The sequence below is a fragment of the Coregonus clupeaformis genome, chromosome 27 (genome assembly GCF_020615455.1).
Source record: "Coregonus clupeaformis isolate EN_2021a chromosome 27, ASM2061545v1, whole genome shotgun sequence".
Lineage (NCBI taxonomy): Eukaryota > Metazoa > Chordata > Actinopteri > Salmoniformes > Salmonidae > Coregonus > Coregonus clupeaformis.
Genome location: NC_059218.1, coordinates 39,461,514 through 39,480,304, shown reverse-complemented (window position 1 = coordinate 39,480,304; position 18,791 = coordinate 39,461,514). Strand labels below are relative to the sequence as shown.

Below are 18,791 nucleotides of genomic sequence, written 5' to 3'. Positions count from 1 at the left end.
TTAGAACTCATGAACACACATACTGTATCACTCATAAGCTCACAAACACCTGCAACCTGGAAATGCCATTCAGAGAGGGCAGTACTGTATGTAAAAAAATATATATATAAAAAATATGACATACACACCACCTCTGTCCTACGCTTACTTGCACAATCCTTACTGATGTTGTCAAAGAGAAACGTCTGTAACCTGTGAAATCTCAAACAAGAAATCCAGTACAGAATGTAAGAGCTCTGTCAGTGGTTGTATAAACAAACTATTGGTTCGAGTTGAGAGTGCTTAGTACACAAATGTACTGTACTCATCACAAGTGCCAAATGTTTAATTAATATGTACTGGTATTTTGTACTGGTATATGTACTGGTATATGACTCAAATCACTTCTCCTCTATGTGAAATGGTATATCAACTCTTTAGACAACCAGCTAACAATATGTGTAGTATCCAGAGGCTTGGCCGGCGGATAGAGTTTTATAGCTCCAGGATTTCTGCTAAATCCTCCGCTTTTTTCCCCAGCTCTCAAGGTTTGGTTTGAAAATAGGTCACAATGCGGAAGCTTTGCCACTGCAGCACTGTCAACCCCGATCATTGGCTATGCAACAGGCCGACACATCATTTCAAAGGAGTTCTGACATGGCTGGGAAAGCTAATTGGCCATGCCTAAGCCGGCCGGCCCTCCAGGGGTTTGAGCTCAGGGTGTATAACAATAACAGGGGACATGGAGAGGACACTGGGATGCTGCTACTTGGAACCTGCTTCTGGGACTCTGCAGCTGATGACATCAATTGGTTTCCAAGTACTTCACTATTTCCTCCTCTGGGAGAGAGAGGCCACTGGCTTCTGGAGCTTTACAGCAGAGCAAGTGTCTTGGCAGAGGCAACGTTATAGACCAACTACACAGTTATCTGATACAGTAGCTATGGATCCTGTGCAAACACATAATACCGTGTTGTAACTCTAGGGGTCACAGGAACACATTTCCATAGTGTGACTGTCATGAGGCAGGGTGATCTCTCTCTCCATGTTCACCCCCACAGACCCTTTTTGACCAACAGGCCAACCTTCATATATCATGAGTCATAAACCTTTCAGGAACTGGTTTATGTCTTCCTACTAAGAATTATGTACAAACAAAAGGAAACAGTCACACCAGCTCGAAGGAAAAGGTTGAACTCTGACCTGTCAGGAGACACGACCGAGGTCATGTGGTGTGTCTAACAAAGGTTTCCTTTGTTCAACATCCCATGATGTTGGGCAGGAAAACACCCAATTCCCTCTCAGAAGAACATTCATAACACATAAACAAATGATAAAGTATTGACTTTTATCCCTACTCTTAAATACATTTGAAATGACGACTTGGATCAACTTGGAGGAGAAGAGACTTGTCTTGCAGGAGGGAGAGAGGAGAGTAGGTATGACAAAGAGTTGTCAGTCTTGGACTGAAACAGAACTTCAGGAAACGGCCTCTGAACTCAGAGAGGCACGTCTTCTTCACTGAGAAACTGAGATGGAACGCTAACAAGGACTGAAGAAAAATGGACAGACCTTGTGAAAAACAAATGGCCCACGAGAGTGGGGTGTTGGACATCTTCATACCATGTGCTGCAACACAAAGCTGACTGCTCCAATAGGTACCGACGCGGGTGGAGGAGTGAGAAAGAGAAGGAGAGAGAGAGGACCTGACCAGTGACTCAGTAAATATGACAACATTCTCTATGTTTCATCCTTGACTATTCGGTATTGCTATATGAGAATCTTAATAGATCAATCATAATCTTTGTGTATATTTTAATTGAGTGTTTCTTAGCATAATAATAAATCATATCTTTATAAAGAAATTTAGTTTTCTCTTGCTTTGACAAATGCTGGCTCTAATACAATTAAATACTTTACGTTTCCTTTAAGATTGTTGATATGAAACTTGATGAACGGAGGCTAAACTACTAATCAGAGTTTCAACTAAATTGTTCTTTTTGAATAAAAACAATTACTGGTGCCCTTGTACAATGTTATTAATTTAGAATAGTAGGCAAATTAATTAATTAAGTCACCAATTATCACCAATAATTAGACCACTAAAGTCCCTACAACCGGTACATACTCATCTTATAACATAAAATTCAGCTTTAAGCACTATTGACATGTTTGATTACAGTATCCAACAATGACAACTAATCTTAGAAACGGTGAGGCATGGGGCAGAGCAGTGCTTTTCCAATGTGAAACCTTGTTACAATTTTAAAACAACAATATACTGTGTCTGTTTTCAGACCATTATATCAGCATGTCTACTATCCCCAAATAACCTTCAGATCTTAGTATGGCTCCCCAGTCGTGTTCCTCTTTATTGACTGTGGGTTTATGTCCTACCAAACCCATGTTCACTCACCAAATCAACATAACAGTCTACTCTACTGAGCAGTTGGAGGGGGGTACAGAGAAATATTTGCAGAGCGGAGGAGATGGGACTATTCAACTGAAGTGAACTGTGTTAAAGCAGTGTTGGCCTGGTCTCCGAGGTGGGCTCCCCTGCCGTCTAATAACTGAGCCTCAGCTCAGACACCTACTCTGTGGTTCAGCAGAGAGCAGCTCTGCCAGGAACAAGCACATACACATTTTAGAGGAGTTCGCAAGCAAGTGATGTAAGGGCTGTTAAGTGGTGGGCTGAAAAGTAAGAATTCTGGTGTGTCAGAAAGCATAGAATCAATAGATATCCACAGTGAGGTGAAGTGCTTTTTATGTCTACACATCCTAACTCGAGATTGCGACCTATCCCCTCCGTTCCCATGTATTTCTCGTTGTTGTTTAACTAAGACCAATACCTTAAATTTACAGCAGACATCTGTTCAATTACTATTTCAAATCTCTAAATTACTTTCACATACATTTCAAAGTAAGTATTAAGATATGTTTTATTTGAAAAGACAAGTTGTTGAATATTGGAATGTACTGTATTTGGAAATACACTAGAGATCCTGGTTCGAATCCAGGCTCTGTCATAGCCGGCCGCGACTGGGAGACCCATGGGGCGGCGCACAATTGGCCCAGCGTCGTCCAGGGTAGGGGAGGGAATGGCCGGCAGGGATGTAGCTCAGTTGGTAGAGCATGGCGTTTGCAACGCCAGAGTTGTGGGTTCATTTTCCACGGGGGGCCAGTATGAAAATAAAAAAAATAATAAATGTATGCACTCACTAACTGTAAGTCGCTCTGGATAAGAGCGTCTGCTCAATGACTAAAATGTAAATGTAATGAAAGTATTGGCATGTATTTGAAAATACAAAAATACACTGACTCAAATACACTCCCATCCATTTAACCAAGGTATTTGAAAATAGTATTTGGAAATATTTTTAAATACTTCCATTGATTCAGGTCACATTATTTGAAAATACTAAAATACACAGAAAATAAGTATTTAAATAACACATAATAAAATACTCATGTATTTGAAGCCAGGTCTGATTCACAGCACAGTTTAATGTTAAGTTACATGATTTTAGTTAATTCGCTATTATAGATATTGTTTTTAATCAAGCAAACATTGTTTCTGTCATTATTTCATGTAACTTATCTGTTTGATTGTCTGAGTGGATGTGGTGTTTAGGAGCTCACGTTCGCAAACACTTATCGGGTAGAAATGTAATTGCATTCCATTCCATTTCCCTACCGTTATTTTATTTTTTTGGTGTTGTGCCGATTACTGGTCAGTCCTGTGCTCTGCTGTGCGTCATAGGGCAAATATGTGCAATTATTTGAAGGCTCATGCAGCGTGCGCTACACTCCATCCTGTTGTGTTACTGTTTGGAATTAGGCTTGTGCATATAATTGAATCAAGTTGATTTGAGTCCTCAAAAGGTATACAGTTTAAGTCGAAAGTTTACATACACCTTAGCCAAATACATTTAAACTCAGTTTTTCACAATTCCTGACATTTAATTCTAGTAATACTCATACAGTGAATTATAAGTGAAATAATCTGTCTGTAAACAATTGTTGAAAAAATTACTTGTGTCATGCACAAAGTAGATGTCCTAACCGACTTGCCAAAACTATAGTTTGTTAACAAGAAATTTGAGTGGTTGAAAAACGAGTTTTAATGACTCCAACCTAAGTGTATGTAAACTTCCGACTTCAACTGTATATGTTGAAAGGATGTTTATCCTGCATTGATTAACTATTAACCATGCTTAAGACATGGTTGTTGAGAATGTTGTATTATGGTGTTTGGCCAGTTTGTATCTTTTTTACTGAGTGTAATTAGATTTGTCTGCCTAGACTGTGGGCCACATTGGTATGCTCCGAGGTGTGGTCATGGGGGAGATCCTATATTTACCTGTGTGTAATTGTTGCTCATCTTTGCCAGTGTGTGAATGGGAGTCTGGTAGACCCACCTGTGTCTTTTGGCAGGGATAGCTGCATAGGTTTGATATCCTTTCAGTGTTTTGTTTGTTTTGTCAGTCATATTTGAAAAGTTTTCTAAATATTTTTGGCAAATTGAATTTTGTATCACCTATTAGTAAACCAACACCAGATTTTGCACCTTTAAGTTTGTCTTATGCAGTGAACATGCCCGTAAGTCCGTGAGACACATTACCCCTTTCACAGAGATGCACAATTATATCTCAACTTTTCACACAAAATCCCATTGACATAAATGCACAATTTACACCAGACTTTGAATAAGGCACAGTTTAGATACATTTGTTTTTTAAATGCTGATTATTGAAGGGAAATTAATGCACACAGTTATTCTCTGCATTAAAGCCAATTCAAAGTCCTTGTTCAGTATTGTGATGATGATTCTGTCTTGATATACTGTAGGCATAGTAGGCTTTACATTCTGTGTTCTGATTACAGATCGTTTGAAGTTGCCTTTTATTTAGCCTCACTAGGCTACCCAGGCTTAGTAGAGATGCTGGGGAGACATTTTAGGGCGTTGGTAGATTTAAAGAAGCCATCTCCTTGGTCCATTGTATCCATAGTATTTGATTGTTATGTATTTAATAAGGCTAGCCTCAAATGCATGGTGATGATACATTACATTACGGCTGAGTTGAGACTTTGAACATGCAAGCTGTTGATGGTAAACAAAGCATGCTACTTACATTATTTTGTACAACAAATGGATCCTTTTTAGATGTAAGTATACTTATGATAATATGTGGTCCGACATTGGTTGGTCTATTCCATTAGAACTGAAACATTGTTGACCCAAGGGGCACCATGTTTTGTGTGCTGTGTTATGTCCCTACTGTAAACCCATTGCTGTCGACGACTGTTTCCCTTTTGTAATATAAGATCTCTATTCACCTTAAAAATACGGTGTCCTATATGCTACTGTAAACGGGTTTGTGATGCTGGTATGTTGTAGGTTGCAGATGCTGTGGCCTACAGAAGACAGTGTGCACCTTGGTGGGCAATAGCATGCAGCAGAGCCTACACCCCTCTATCCACTGGCTGAGCCAATCAGCCTGATGAGACAACATGGTGGGAAAAGTTTTGGAGCCATCATGACCTAGTCAGGTACCTGTGGCGTTTCTTACCTGTGGCGTTACCACTGCCTATACTGTATACAACAGATAACCTCCGCTTTGGGCCTACATTGGGCAACATCCAAAACTAAGCATCTTTCCTTGACTCCTAACAAATTGATTTGAAAAACTAAATTGTATGGACAATAGTCCCCCCCCTCTCCCTCTCTCTGAGGAGCACTGAGTACCCATAAACAGATGGTATTTGCTGTTGTAAAGAACAAGGGATCATTTTGTTATTCTGAAATGTGTTGCTTAAAGGATGAGTTTACCAAATTATGTTCAGCTTTATACAGTATTTGGTACATACCTTACAGTCCTTTACATTTTCAAGACAACCATGTGATTGTTGCACTTCATGGATATAAATATTCTATATGGCTAATGTTAAATTCATTTAATAGCATTAATAGTAAAACAGACAGTAGCAGAAACATGATGTCTTGGATACAGTTGTTCTGAAGTAGAATTTTAAAAAAAATGATAGGAGCCACTTACTGAGGTTACAGTCTATCCTGATACAATCTGGTGAGAGAGAGAGCGAGATGGTGAGATAAAAAATATATATACACTACCGTTCAAAGGTTTGGGGTCACTTAGAAACATCATTTTTTCCAAAAGAAAAGCAATTATTTGTCCATTAAAAGAACATGAAATTGATCAGAAATACAGTGTAGACATTGTTAATGTTGTAAATGGCTATTGTAGCTGGAAACGGCAGATTTTTAATGGAATATCTACATAGGCGTACAGGGGCCCATTATCAGCAACCATCAGTCCTGTGTTCCAATGGCACGTTGTGTTTGCTAATCCAAGTTTATCATTTAAAAAGGCTAATTGATCATTAGAAAACCCTTTTGCAATTATGTTAGCACAGCTGAAAACTGTTGTGCTGATTAAAGAAGTAATAAAAATGGCCTTCTTGAAACTAGTTGAGTATCTGGAGCACCAGCAATTGTGGGTTCAATTACAGGCTCAAAATGGCCAAAAACAAATAACTTTCTTCTGAAACTCGTCAGTCTATTCTTGTTCTGAGAAATTAAGGGTATTCTATGCGAGAAATTGCCAAGAAACTGAAGATCTCGTACAACGCTGTGTACTGCCCATCTTAATCTTTTCTTTTTATTGGCCAGTCTGAGATATGGCTTTTTCTTTGCAACTCTGCCTAGAAGGTCAGCATCCCGGAGTCGCCTCTTCACTATTGAAGTTGAGACTGGTGTTTTGCGGGTACTATTTAATGAAGCTGCCAGTTGAGGACCTGTGAGGCATCTGTTTCTCAAATTAGACACTAATGTATTTGTCCTCTTGCTCAGTTGTGCACCGGGGCCTCCCACTCCTCTTTCTATTCTGGTTAGAGCCAGTTTGCACTGTTCTGTGAAGGGAGTAGTACACAGCGTTGTACGAGATCTTCAGTTTCTTGGCAATTTCTCGCATGGAATAGCCTTCATTTCTCAGAACAAGAATAGACTGACGAGTTTCAGAAGACATTTATTTGTTTCTGGCCATTTTGATTCTGTAATCGAACCCACAATTGCTGATGCTCCAGATACTCAACTAGTCTCAGGAAGACCAGTTTTATTGCTTCTTTAATCAGCACAACAGTTTTCAGCTGTGCTAACATAATTGCAAAAGGGTTTTCTAATGATCAATTAGCCTTTTAAAATGATAAACTTGGATTAGCAAACACAACGTGCCATTGGAACACAGGACTGATGGTTGCTGATAATGGGCCTCTATACGCCTATGTAGATATTCCATAAAAAATTCAGCCGTTTCCAGCTACAATAGCCATTTACAACATTAACAATGTCTATACTGTATTTCTGATCAATTTAATGTTATTTTAATGGACAAATAAATTGCTTTTCTTTCGAAAACAAGGAAATGTCTAAGTGACCCCAAACCTTTGAACGGTAGTGTATATAAAAGAAGATAACAAAGAAAACATTTCACATCCTTCAAGGTACATCCTGCAGTTTCTTTAGACAGAGACCACCATCCGGGGACAAGCTCCAGAGTAAAACCCGCCTTTTCCTCACCATAGCAACCATACAGCACCCACTAACATAAGAGCTGAGGGAAGTAACGTTAACTCTCCACTACACTCAGGAGGACCAGTAATGTACAGCGCATTCGGAAAGTATTCAGACCCCTTCCCTTTTTCTACATTTTGTTACGTTACAGCCTTATTCTAAAATTGATTTAATTACTTTTTTTCTCATCAATCTATACATAATACCCCATAATCACAAAGTGAAAACAGGTTTTTGGAAATGTTTGCAAATGTATTCAAATAAAAAACTGAAAAAACATAAGTATTCAGACCCTTTGCTATGAGACTCGAAATTGAGCTCAGGTGCATCCTGTTTCCATTGATCATCCTTGAGATTTCTACAACTTGATTGGAGTCCACCTGTGGTAAATTCAATTGATTGGAGATGATTTGGAAAGGCACACACTGGTCTGTATAAGGTCCCACAGTTGACAGGTCAAAGGAATTGTCCGTAGAGCTCCGAGACAGGATTGTGTCCAGGCACAGATCTGGGGAAGGGTACCAAAAACGTTCTGCAGCATTGAAAGTCCCCAAGAACACAGTGCCCTCCATAATTCTTAAATGGAAGAAGTTTGGAATCACCAAGACTCTTCCTAGAGCTGGCCGCCTGGCCAAACTGAGCAATCGGTGGAGAAGGGCCTTGGTCAGGGAGGTGACCAAGAACTCAATGGTCAGTCTGACAGAGCTTCAGAGTTCCTCTGTGGAGATGGGAGAACCTTCCAGAAGGACAACCATCTCTGCAGCACTCCACCAATCAGGCCTTTATGGTAGAGTGGCCAGACGGAAGCCACTCCTCAGTAAAAGGCAAATGACAGCCCGCTTGGAGTTTGCCAAAAGGCACCCAAAGGACTCAGACCATGAGAAACAAGATTCTCTGATCTGATGATACCAAGATTGAACTATTTGGCCTGAATGCCAAGCGTCACGTCTGGAGGAAACCTGTCACCATCCCTACGGTGAAGTATGGTGGTGGCAGCATGATGCTGTGGGGATGTTTTTCAGCAGGAGGAACTGGGAGACTAGTCAGGATCGAGGGAAAGATGAACAGAGCAAAGTACAGAGAGATCCTTGAAGAAAACCTGCTCCAGAGCGGTCAGGGTCTCAGACTGGGGCGAAGGTTCACCTTCCAACAGGACAACGACCCTAAGCACACAACCAAGACAACGCAGGAGTGGCTTCAGGACAAGTCTCTGAATGTGTGGCCCAGCCAGAGCCCGGACTTGAACCCGATCGAACATCTCTGGAGGGACCTGAAAATACATGTGCAGAGCTTGAGAGGATCTGCAGAGAAGAATGGGAGAAACTCCCCAAATTCAGGTGTGCCAAGCTTGTAGAGTCATACCGAAGAAGACTCAAGGCTGTAATCACTGCCAAAGGTGCTTCAACAAAGTGCTGAGTAAAGGGTCTGAATTCTTATGTAAATGTGATATTTCCGTTTTGTATTTTTAATACATTTGTAAACATTCTAAAAACCTGTTTTTGCTTTGTCATTATGGGGTATTTTGTGTAGATTCATGAGAAAAAAACAAAAATTTCATCCATTTTAGAATAAGGCTGTAACGTAACAAAATGTGGGAAAAGTGAAAGGGTCTGAATACTTTCCGAATGCACTGTATGCTGCAATCAGAGTAAAATCACTATCCATATTTGTGCTAGGACTGTGACGGTGATAGAATTTTGGATGACGGTTGTTGGTCAGCCAAATGACCACAGTCACCATAATAACCGTTCGAATAGCTATTTATTTCCTCTCCTCCGCTCCTGACTGCATGTGCTGCTGCTGCAGGGACGTAGGCGTTGCCTAGGAAACCAAAGACTTGTTTGCTACAACACCTAGCTTGTTTCCGCAAGGAGCAACAAAGTTCCATGTTACAGCAGAAACGGACTCAACCGCACAAATGCCAGGCTGTCCTGTCTTCAGTAATCTGATCTTTCCCCATTTTTTGATGTATTATATTTTACCCTTATTAAACTAGGTAAGTTGACTGAGAACACGTTCTCATTTACAGCATTGATCTGGGGAATAGTTACAGGGGAGAGGAGGAAGGATGAATGAGCCAATTGGAAGCTGGGGATTTTTAGGTGGCCTTGATGGTATGAGGGCCAGATTGGGAATTTAGCAAGGACACCGGGGTTAACACCCCTACTCTTACGATAAGTGCCATGGGATCTTTAGTTACCACAGAGAGTCATGACACCCGTTTAACGTCCCATCCGAAAGACGGCACCCTACACCCTAAATGTACGGTTATGATCGTTTATTTTCATGACGGTATTTATCCATAACCGTCGGTTAAACGGTTATATAATAATTCTGCCAGCCCTAATTTGTGCTATATCATTACTGTAATAACATAGTCTTTTCATAAAACCTTGAAAGTAGTCTTACGTTATACAGTGAGCTCCAAAAGTATTGGGACAGTGACACATTTTTTGTTGTTTTAGGTCTGTACTCCAGCACATTAGATTTGAAATGATGCAATGTCTGAGGTTGAAGAACAGACTGTCCTCTTTAATTTGAGGGTATTGTCATCCATATCGGGTGAACCGTTTAGAAATTACAACACTTTCTATACATAGTCCCCCCCCCCCATTTTAGGGGACCAAAAGTATTGGGACAATTTCACTTATATGTGTATTAAAGTGGCAATATGTAACTTTTGGGGCGACCCAACCAAATTCATATAGAAATGTGAGTAATAGATTTATCATTCTCATTGAAAGCAAGTCTAAGAAGCGGTAGATCTGTTCTATGTGCTCTATTTCTATGCTTCCCGTTCTTACATTTTGTTTTTGGATCTTTTACTATCGCTTTTGTACACCAGCTTCAGACAGCTGAAACAACAATATTTTTGGTTATGGAAAATATATTTCACAGCGGTTTAGATGGTACAATGATTCTCTACACTATACTAGCTTATTTTGTCACGTAAACTGAAACGACGGCGGATTCAAAACGTAACGTTTTTTTCAATTTAAATTATTATACAAAATTCAAGCAACCAATAGAATTGTATATATATGGGGGATACAACCATCCTCTAAATATCTTGCTGCGAAGAGACAGAATAATTAGATCACCATTTGCATAGCTGTGGGAAGTAGAGGTGCTGAGGGTGCTGCAGCACCCACTGAAAAATCTTAATAAAAATAAATACATAAAAAATAAATAAATACATTTTTTGAAAAAAGGTTGTGCACTGGGTCTTTACTAGTATTAGCGGACTGATATAGACATCTGTAGCGCAGGCCCAAAGTTTTTTTCAGCATCTCCGCTTTGGCAAGAAAGGTAGTTAATTAAGAACAGTATCTTGCAGGGTTCAATAGTTGGAATTGTAAGAGTTGTTGCCCTGTCCCTTTCTCTGTGATTGTCATTCTAATAGGATCCAGAATGAACAAAACCCTGCCCTCAAACTTTTACATCAAAAGGTGCAAAGTTATGGGCAAAGACACAAAACACTTTTATATTTTTGTCATTTAGCAGACGCTCTTATCTAGAGCAACTTACAGTTAATGCATTCATCTTAAGATAGCTAGGTGGGACAACCACATATCACAGTCATAGTAAGTACATAGAAAGTACAGGATTATTAAAGATACTGTTTGAAGAGGTAGGGTTTCAGATGTTTTCAGAAGATGGGCAGGGACTCTACTTTCCTAGCTTCAGGGGGAAGCTGGTTCCACCATTGGGGTACCAGGACAGAGAAGAGCTTGGACTGGGCTGAGCGGGGGCTGCCTTCCCGTAGGGGTGGGAGGGCCAAGAGACCTGAGGTGGCAGAATGGAGTGCTCGGGTTGGGGTGTAGGGTTTGAGCATAGCCTGAAGGTAGGGAGGGGCAGTTCAAATCAAATCAAATTTTATTTGTCACATACATGTGTTTAGCATATGTTATAGCGGGTGTAGCGAAATGCTTGTGCTTCTAGCTCTGACAGTGCAGTAATATCTAACAATTACACAACATATACCCAATACACACAAACAATTAAGGAATGGGATTTAAGAATATATACATATATGGACAAGCAATGACAGAGTGGCATGGACTAAGATACAGAAGAGTATTATAGAATAGAATGCAGTATATACATATGAGATGAGTAGTGCAAGATATGTAAACATTATTAAAGTGACTTGTGTTCCATTTCTTAATGTGGCCAGTGATTTCAATAGGCAGCAGCAGCCTCTAATGTGCTAGTGATGGCTATTTAACAGTCTGATGGCCTTGAGATAGAAGCTGTTTTTCATTCTCTTGGTCCCAGCTTTGATGCACCTGTACTGACCTCGCCTTCTGGATGATAGCGGGGTGAACAGGCAGTGGCTCGGGTGGTTGATGTCCTTGATTATCTTTTTGGCCTTCCTGTGACATCGGGTGCTGTATGTGTCTTGGAGGGCGGGTAGTTTGCCCCCGGTAATGCGTTCGGCAGACCGCACCACCCTCTGGAGAGCCCTGCGGTTGTGGGCGGTGCAGTTGCAGTACCAGGCGGTGATACAGCCCGACAGGATGCTCTCAATTGTGCATCTGTAAAAGTTTGTGAGGGTTTTAGGTGATAAGCCAAATTTCTTCAGCCTCTTGAGGTTGAAGAGGCTCTGTTGCGCCTTCTTCACCACACTGTCTGCGTGGGTGGACCATTTCAGTTTGTCTGTGATGTGTACGCCAAGGAACTTGAAGCTTTCCACCTTCTCCACTGCGGTCCCGTCGATGTGGATAGGGGGGTGCACCCTCTGCTGTTTCCTGAAGTCGACGATCATCTCCTTTGTTTTGTTGATGTTGAGTGAGAGGTTATTTTCCTGGCACCACACTCCCAGAGCCCTCACCTCCTCCCTGTAGGCTGTCTCATCATTGTTGGTAATCAAGCCTACTACTGTTGTGTCATCTGCAAACTTGATGATTGAGTTGGAGGCGTGCTTGGCCATGCATTCATGGGTGAACAGGGAGTACAGGAGGGGGCTGAGCACGCACCCTTGTGGGGCCCCAGAGTTGAGGATCAGCGAAGTGGAGATGTTGTTTTCTACCTTCACCACCTGGGGGCGGCCCGTCAGGAAGTCCAGGACCCAGTTGCACAGGGCGGGGTTCAGACCCAGGGCCGAGCTTAATGATGAGCTTGGAGGGTACTATGGTGTTGAATAGGGTACTATGGTGTTTGAATGCTGCACTATAGTCATTGAACAGCATTCTTACATAGGTATTCCTCTTGTCCAGATGGGATAGGGCAGTGTGCAGTGTGATGGCAATTGCATCGTCTGTGGATCTATTGGGGCGGTAAGCAAATTGAAGTGGGTCTAGGGTGACAGGTAAGGTAGAGGTGATATGATCCTTGACTAGTCTCTCAAAGCACTTTATGATGACAGAGGTGAGTGCTACAGGGCGATAGTCATTTACTTCAGTTACCTTTGCTTTCTTGGGTACAGGAACAATGGTGGCCATCTTGAAGCATGTGGGATCAGCAGACTGGGAAAGGGAGAGATTGAATATGTCCATGAACACACCAGCCAGCTGGTCTGCGCATGCTCTGAGGACGCGGCTAGGGATGCCGTCTGGGCCGGCAGCCTTGCGGGGGTTAACATGCTTAAATGTCTTAATCACGTCGGCCATGGAGGAGGAGAGGCCACAGTCCTTGGTAGTGGGCCTGTAGTTCCTCTTGCTGTTCCGTAGGTAAGCACCATGGTCTTGTAGTGGATACGAGATTCGACTGGAAGCCAGTGGAGTGTGCGGAGGAGCGGGGTGACATGGGAGAACTTGGGAAGGTTGAAAACCAGGCGGGCTGCAGCGTTCTGGATAAGTTGCAGGGGTTCGATGGCACAAGCGGGGAGCCCAGCCAACAGAGAGTTGCAGTAGTCTAGACGGGAGAGGACAAGTGCCTGAACCTGCAGGAGCGAGTCACTGCTTTGATGTTTGCAGAGAACGACAGGGTGTTGACCAGGGTCACGCCAAGGTTCTTTGCACTCTGGGAGGGCAAAATATTTTTCTTGATAAAATAAAATGGAAAACAAACACTTTTTGTGCAGTATTCATTTACCATCCTTACAAACCACTTAACGTAAATGTACATTAATGTATTGTTCATAGTCTGGTCATCTAGTTTTGTACCTGTAGACTTTCCATCACCATGAAGTAAAACAATGCACAATACAGTAATTGAGTACATTGAGACAAATGGTTTGTGATGATGTGCTGTGATGATGTGGCTCAGTTGGTAGAGCATGGCGCTTCCAATGCTAGTGTTGTGGGTTCAATTTCAACGGGGGACCAGTACAACCTTTTTTGAAAATGTATGCACTCACTACTGTAAATTGTTCTGGATAAGAACGTCTACTAAAATGGAAAAGGGATGAATAGACCATTTCAGTTTTCACATAGAAATAAGCTGCATTTGCAAAACATATATCAAGCAAGTATTTTTATATTCCACAAGTATTATCAGATTAACTGTTTTGTACAGATAATTATCAGATTCAAGTTAAAATGCTGGTACATTTAGTTTACATTTCTTGACAAAAGTAGTGCACTGGGCCTTTACTAGTCCTGTATTAGTGGACCGCTATGGAAGTCTTCAGCGTGAGCATTTTTTTCTTCTTCTATACTGAACAAAAATATAAACAATTTCAACGATTTTACTGACTTACAGTTCATATAAGGAAATCAGTAAATTGAAATAAATTCATTAGGCCCTAATCTATGGATTTCACATGACTGGGCAGGGGAGCAGCCATGGATGGGCCTGGGAGGGCATAGACCCACCCGCTGAGGAGCCAGGCCCAGCCAATCAGAATGAGTTTCTCCACACAAAAGGGCTTTATTACAGACAGAAACAATCCTCAGTTTCATCAGCTGTCCGGGTGGCTGGTTTCAGACGATCCCTCAGGTGAAGAAGCTGGATGTGGAGGTCCTGGGCTTGTGTGGTTACACATGGTCTGCGGTTGTGAGACCGGTTGGACGTACTGCCAAATTCTCTAAAACAATGTTGGAGGGGGCTTATGGTAGAGAAATTAACATTAAATTATCTGGCCACAACTCTGGTGGACATTCCTAGTCAGCATGCCAATTGCACACTCCCTCAAAACTTGAGACATCTGTGGCATTGTGTTGTATGACAAAACTGCAAATTTTAGAATGGCCTTTAATTGTCCCCAGCACAAGGTGCACCTGTGTAATGATCATGCTGTTTAATCAGCTTCTTGATATGCCACACCTGTCAGGTGGATGGATTATCTTGGCAAAGGAGAAATGCTCAGTAACAGGAATGTAAACACATTTGTGTACCAAATTTGAGAGAAATACGTTTTTGTTCTTATGGAAAATGTTGTTCCGTATATAAGCTGGAAGTGGAAGCATAAGTATTGATGTCGATTAGTTTAGTCCAATTAGGGGAGGGGTGGCAGGGTTAGGGGAAAATAAGAAAGAAGTTAAATATATTTAAAAATATATATATTTAAAACAATATATACAGTGCATTCGTAAAGTACTCAGACCCCTTGACTTTTTCCACATTTTGTTACGTTACAGCCTTATTCTAAAATGGAAATCAATTGTTTTTTCCCTTATCAATCTACACACAATACCCCATAATGACAAAGCAAAAACATAAGTATCAGACCTTTTACTCAGTACTTTGTTGAACACCTTTGGCAGCGATTACAGTCTTGTTTCTCATGGTCTGAGAATCCTCTAGGTGCCTTTGGCAAACTCCAAGTGGGCTGTCATGTGCCTTTTACTGAGGAGTGGCTTCCGTCTGGCCACTCTACCGTAAAGGCCTGATTGGTGGAGTGCTGCAGAGATGGTTGTCCTTCTGGAAGGTTCTCCCATCTCCACAGAGGAACTCTGGAGTTCTGTCAGAGTGACCATCAGGTTCTTGGTCACCTCCCTGACCAAGGCCCTTCTCCCCCGATTGCTCAGTTTGGCCGGGCGGCCAGCTCTAGGAATAGTCTTGGTGGTTCCAAACTTCTTCCATTTAAGAATTATGGAGGCCACTGTGTTCTTGGGGACCTTCAATGCTGCAGACATTTTTTGGTACCCTTCCCCAGATCTGTGCCTCGACACAATCCTGTCTCTGAGCTTTATGGACAATTCTCTTAACCTCACGGCTTTGTTTTTACTCTGACATGCATTGTCAACTGTGTGCCTTTCCAAATCATGTTCAATCAATTGAATTTACCACAAGTGTACTCCAATCAAGTTGTAGAAACATATCAAGGATAGTCAATGGAAACAGGATGGACCTGAACAAAATTTTGAGTCGCATAGCAAAGGGTCTGAATACTTATGTAAATAAGCTATTTCTGTTTTTTAATTTTGAATACATTAGCAAAAATTCTTAAAAACCTGTTTTCACTTTGTCATTATGGGGTATTGTGTGTAGATTGATGAGAAAACATGTTTATTTAATCCATTTTAGAATAAGCCTGTAACGTAACAAAATGTGGAAAAAGTCAAGGGGTCTGAATACTTTCCGAATGCACTGTATATATTTAAAAAATATATATACATGGGGGATTGGAAATGATGCAGACAATTACACTGATAGAAGCCACAATCTATCTGCAATATTAAATATTAAATGAGAGGTTAGCCGGTCTTGGGGATATGATGCGTCTGTAACTTTTTCACTCATCATTATTCACAATTCATTCAGGACAATTCGTAATCATGGTAGCATCCACATGAATGTAGAAGTGTTTAGAAACATATTCTATTCTTATTTACAATAAAAGTGACTCCAAAATGACACAATCCATTATTTACCATTCATTTCTATTGGGCACAAAATAATCTGAAACACAACCAAAAGAAACAGCAAATGCATCCATCAAGTTCGTAGAGTCACAAGCTTGATGTAATCATTGCGTGCTAGGAATATGGGGCCAATACTAAACTATTGACTACTTTAATACACATATAAGTGAATATGTCCCAATACCTTTGGTCTCCTAAAATGGGCAGACTATGTACAAAAAGTGCTGTAATTTCTAAACGGTTCACCCGATATGGTTGAAAATACCTTATAATTAACGCTGACAGTCTGCACTTTAACCTCATAGTCAGTGTATCATTTCAAATCCAAAGTGTTGGAGTACAGAGCCAAAACAACAACACAATTGTCACTGTCCCAATACCTTTGGAGCTCACTGTACATCACAGGTTGATTGCAGATATGCCTCCTGGTGTGTATTACCTATAGTGAGGCAGGTATAGTATAGACTAAGGAAAGGGCTGGTTTGCATCGTCACAGCCACACTGAAGGAGTGAGAAATATTTTTCTCCACTCTGCTGACGAGTGTTTTTCCCTGCTCATACAGAAATAAAGACCTAGTGCACAAATTTGGTGGAAATAATATATATACAGTTGAAGTCGGAAGTTTACATACACTTAGGTTGGAGTCATTAAAACTCGTTTTTTAACCACTCCACAAATGTCTTGTTAACAAACTATAGTTTTGGCAAGTCGGTTAGGACATCTACTTTGTGCATGACACAAGTAATTTTTCCAACAATTGTTTACAGACAGATTATTTCACTTATAATTCACTGTATCACAATTCCAGTGGGTCAGAAGTTTACATACACTAAGTTGACTGTGTCTTTAAACAGCTTGGAAAATTCCAGAAAATGATGTCATGGCTTTAAAAGCTTCTGATAGGCTAATTGACATCATTTGAGTCAAGTGGAGGTGTTCCTGTGGATGTATTTCAAGGCCTACCTTCAAACTCAGTGACTCTTTGCTTGACATCATGGGAAAATCCAAAGAAATCAGCCAAGACCTCAGAAAAAAAATTGTAGATTCTTGGGAGGAATTTCCAAATGCCTGAAGGTACCACGTTCATCTGTACAAACAACAGTACGCAAGTATAAACACCATGGGACCACGCAGCCATCATACCGCTTAGGAAGGAGACACGTTCTGTCTCCTAGAGATGAACGTACTTTGGTGCGAAAAGTGCAAATCAATCCCAGAACAACAGCAAAGGACCTTGTGAAGATGCTGGAGGAAACAGGTACAAAATTATCTATATCCACAGTAAAGCGAGTCCTATATCGACATAACCTGAAAGGCCGCTCAGCAAGGAAGAAGCCACTGCTCCAGTTTGCAACTGCACATCGGGACAAAGATCGTACTTTTTGGAGAAATGTCCTCTGGTCTGATGAAACAAAAATAGAACTGTTTGGCCATAATGACCATCGTTATGTTTGGAGGAAAAAGGGGGCTGCTTGCAAGTCGAAGAACACCATCCCAACCGTGAAGCACGGGGGTGGCAGCATCATGCTGTGGGGGTGATTTGCTGCAGGAGGGACTGGTGCACTTCTCAAAATAGATGGCATCATGAAGAAGGAAAATTATGTGGATATATTGGAGCAACATCTCAAGACATCAGTCAGGAAGTTAAAGCTTGGTCGCAATGGGTCTTCCAAATGGACAATGACCCCAAGCATACTTCCAAAGTTGTGGCAAAATGGCTTAAGGACAACAAAGTCAAGGTATTGGAGTGGCCATCACAAAGCCCTGACCTCAATCCTATAGAAAATCTGTGGGCAGAACTGAAAAAGTGTGTGCGAGCAAGGAGGCCTACAAACCTGACTGAGTTACACCAGCTCTGTCAGGAGGAATGGGCCAAAATTCACCCAACTTATTGTGGGAAGCTTGTGGAAGGCTCCCGAAACGTTCGACCCAAGTTAAACAATTTAAAGGCAATGCTACCAAATACTAATTGAGTGTATGTAAACTTCTGACCCACTGGGAATGTGATGAAAGAAATAAAAGCTGAAATAAATCATTCTCTCTACAATTATTCTGACATTTCACATTCTTAAAATAAAGTGGTGATCCTAACTGACCTAAGACAGGGCATTTTTTCTAGGATTAAATGTCAGGAATTGTGAAAAATTTAGTTTAAATGTATTTGGCTAAGGTGTATGTAAACTTCCGACTTCAACTGTATATCTATATTATATCTATATTTTTTAAATATCATGGGGTGCTGCAGCACCCTCAGCACCCCTATTTCCCGTGGCTGTGCTGGGAGCATCATGCTGTGGAAAACTAGTACATCTCTCCTCACCATTCTGCTATCTGAATAATAGAAATGCTACATAGTCATTATGGCTTACCATAACCTGCAATGAAGTCTATGTGCTACTACACACTACTATGCTAGTATGGCTGAGGTGTTCTCTGGAGCTGTCAACCATCACAGAGCAGTGGACACAAA

The 18,791-nt window shown here is 41.1% G+C and overlaps 1 protein-coding gene and 1 long non-coding RNA gene across 4 annotated transcripts in view; one reads left to right on the top strand and one right to left on the bottom strand.

Annotated features, from left to right (window-relative positions):
• Positions 1-18,791, bottom strand: part of nrxn2a (neurexin 2a) — a 307,701-nt gene that overhangs the window by 202,053 nt on the left and 86,857 nt on the right. Inside the window, exon 10 of one of the 3 annotated variants that reach the window (XM_041851550.1) lies at positions 6,036-6,062. The exons of the other annotated variants lie outside the window; for them this stretch is intronic. Coding sequence (XP_041707484.1) covers positions 6,036-6,062 — 27 coding nt within the window. The remainder of the gene's footprint in view (positions 1-6,035; positions 6,063-18,791) is intronic. 3 annotated transcript variants of the gene reach the window in all.
• Positions 1,253-18,791, top strand: part of LOC121542094 — a 52,194-nt gene continuing 34,655 nt past the window's right edge. The window contains exons 1-2 of the long non-coding RNA XR_005995827.2: positions 1,253-1,700; positions 5,378-5,529. This is a non-coding gene — a long non-coding RNA (uncharacterized LOC121542094). The remainder of the gene's footprint in view (positions 1,701-5,377; positions 5,530-18,791) is intronic.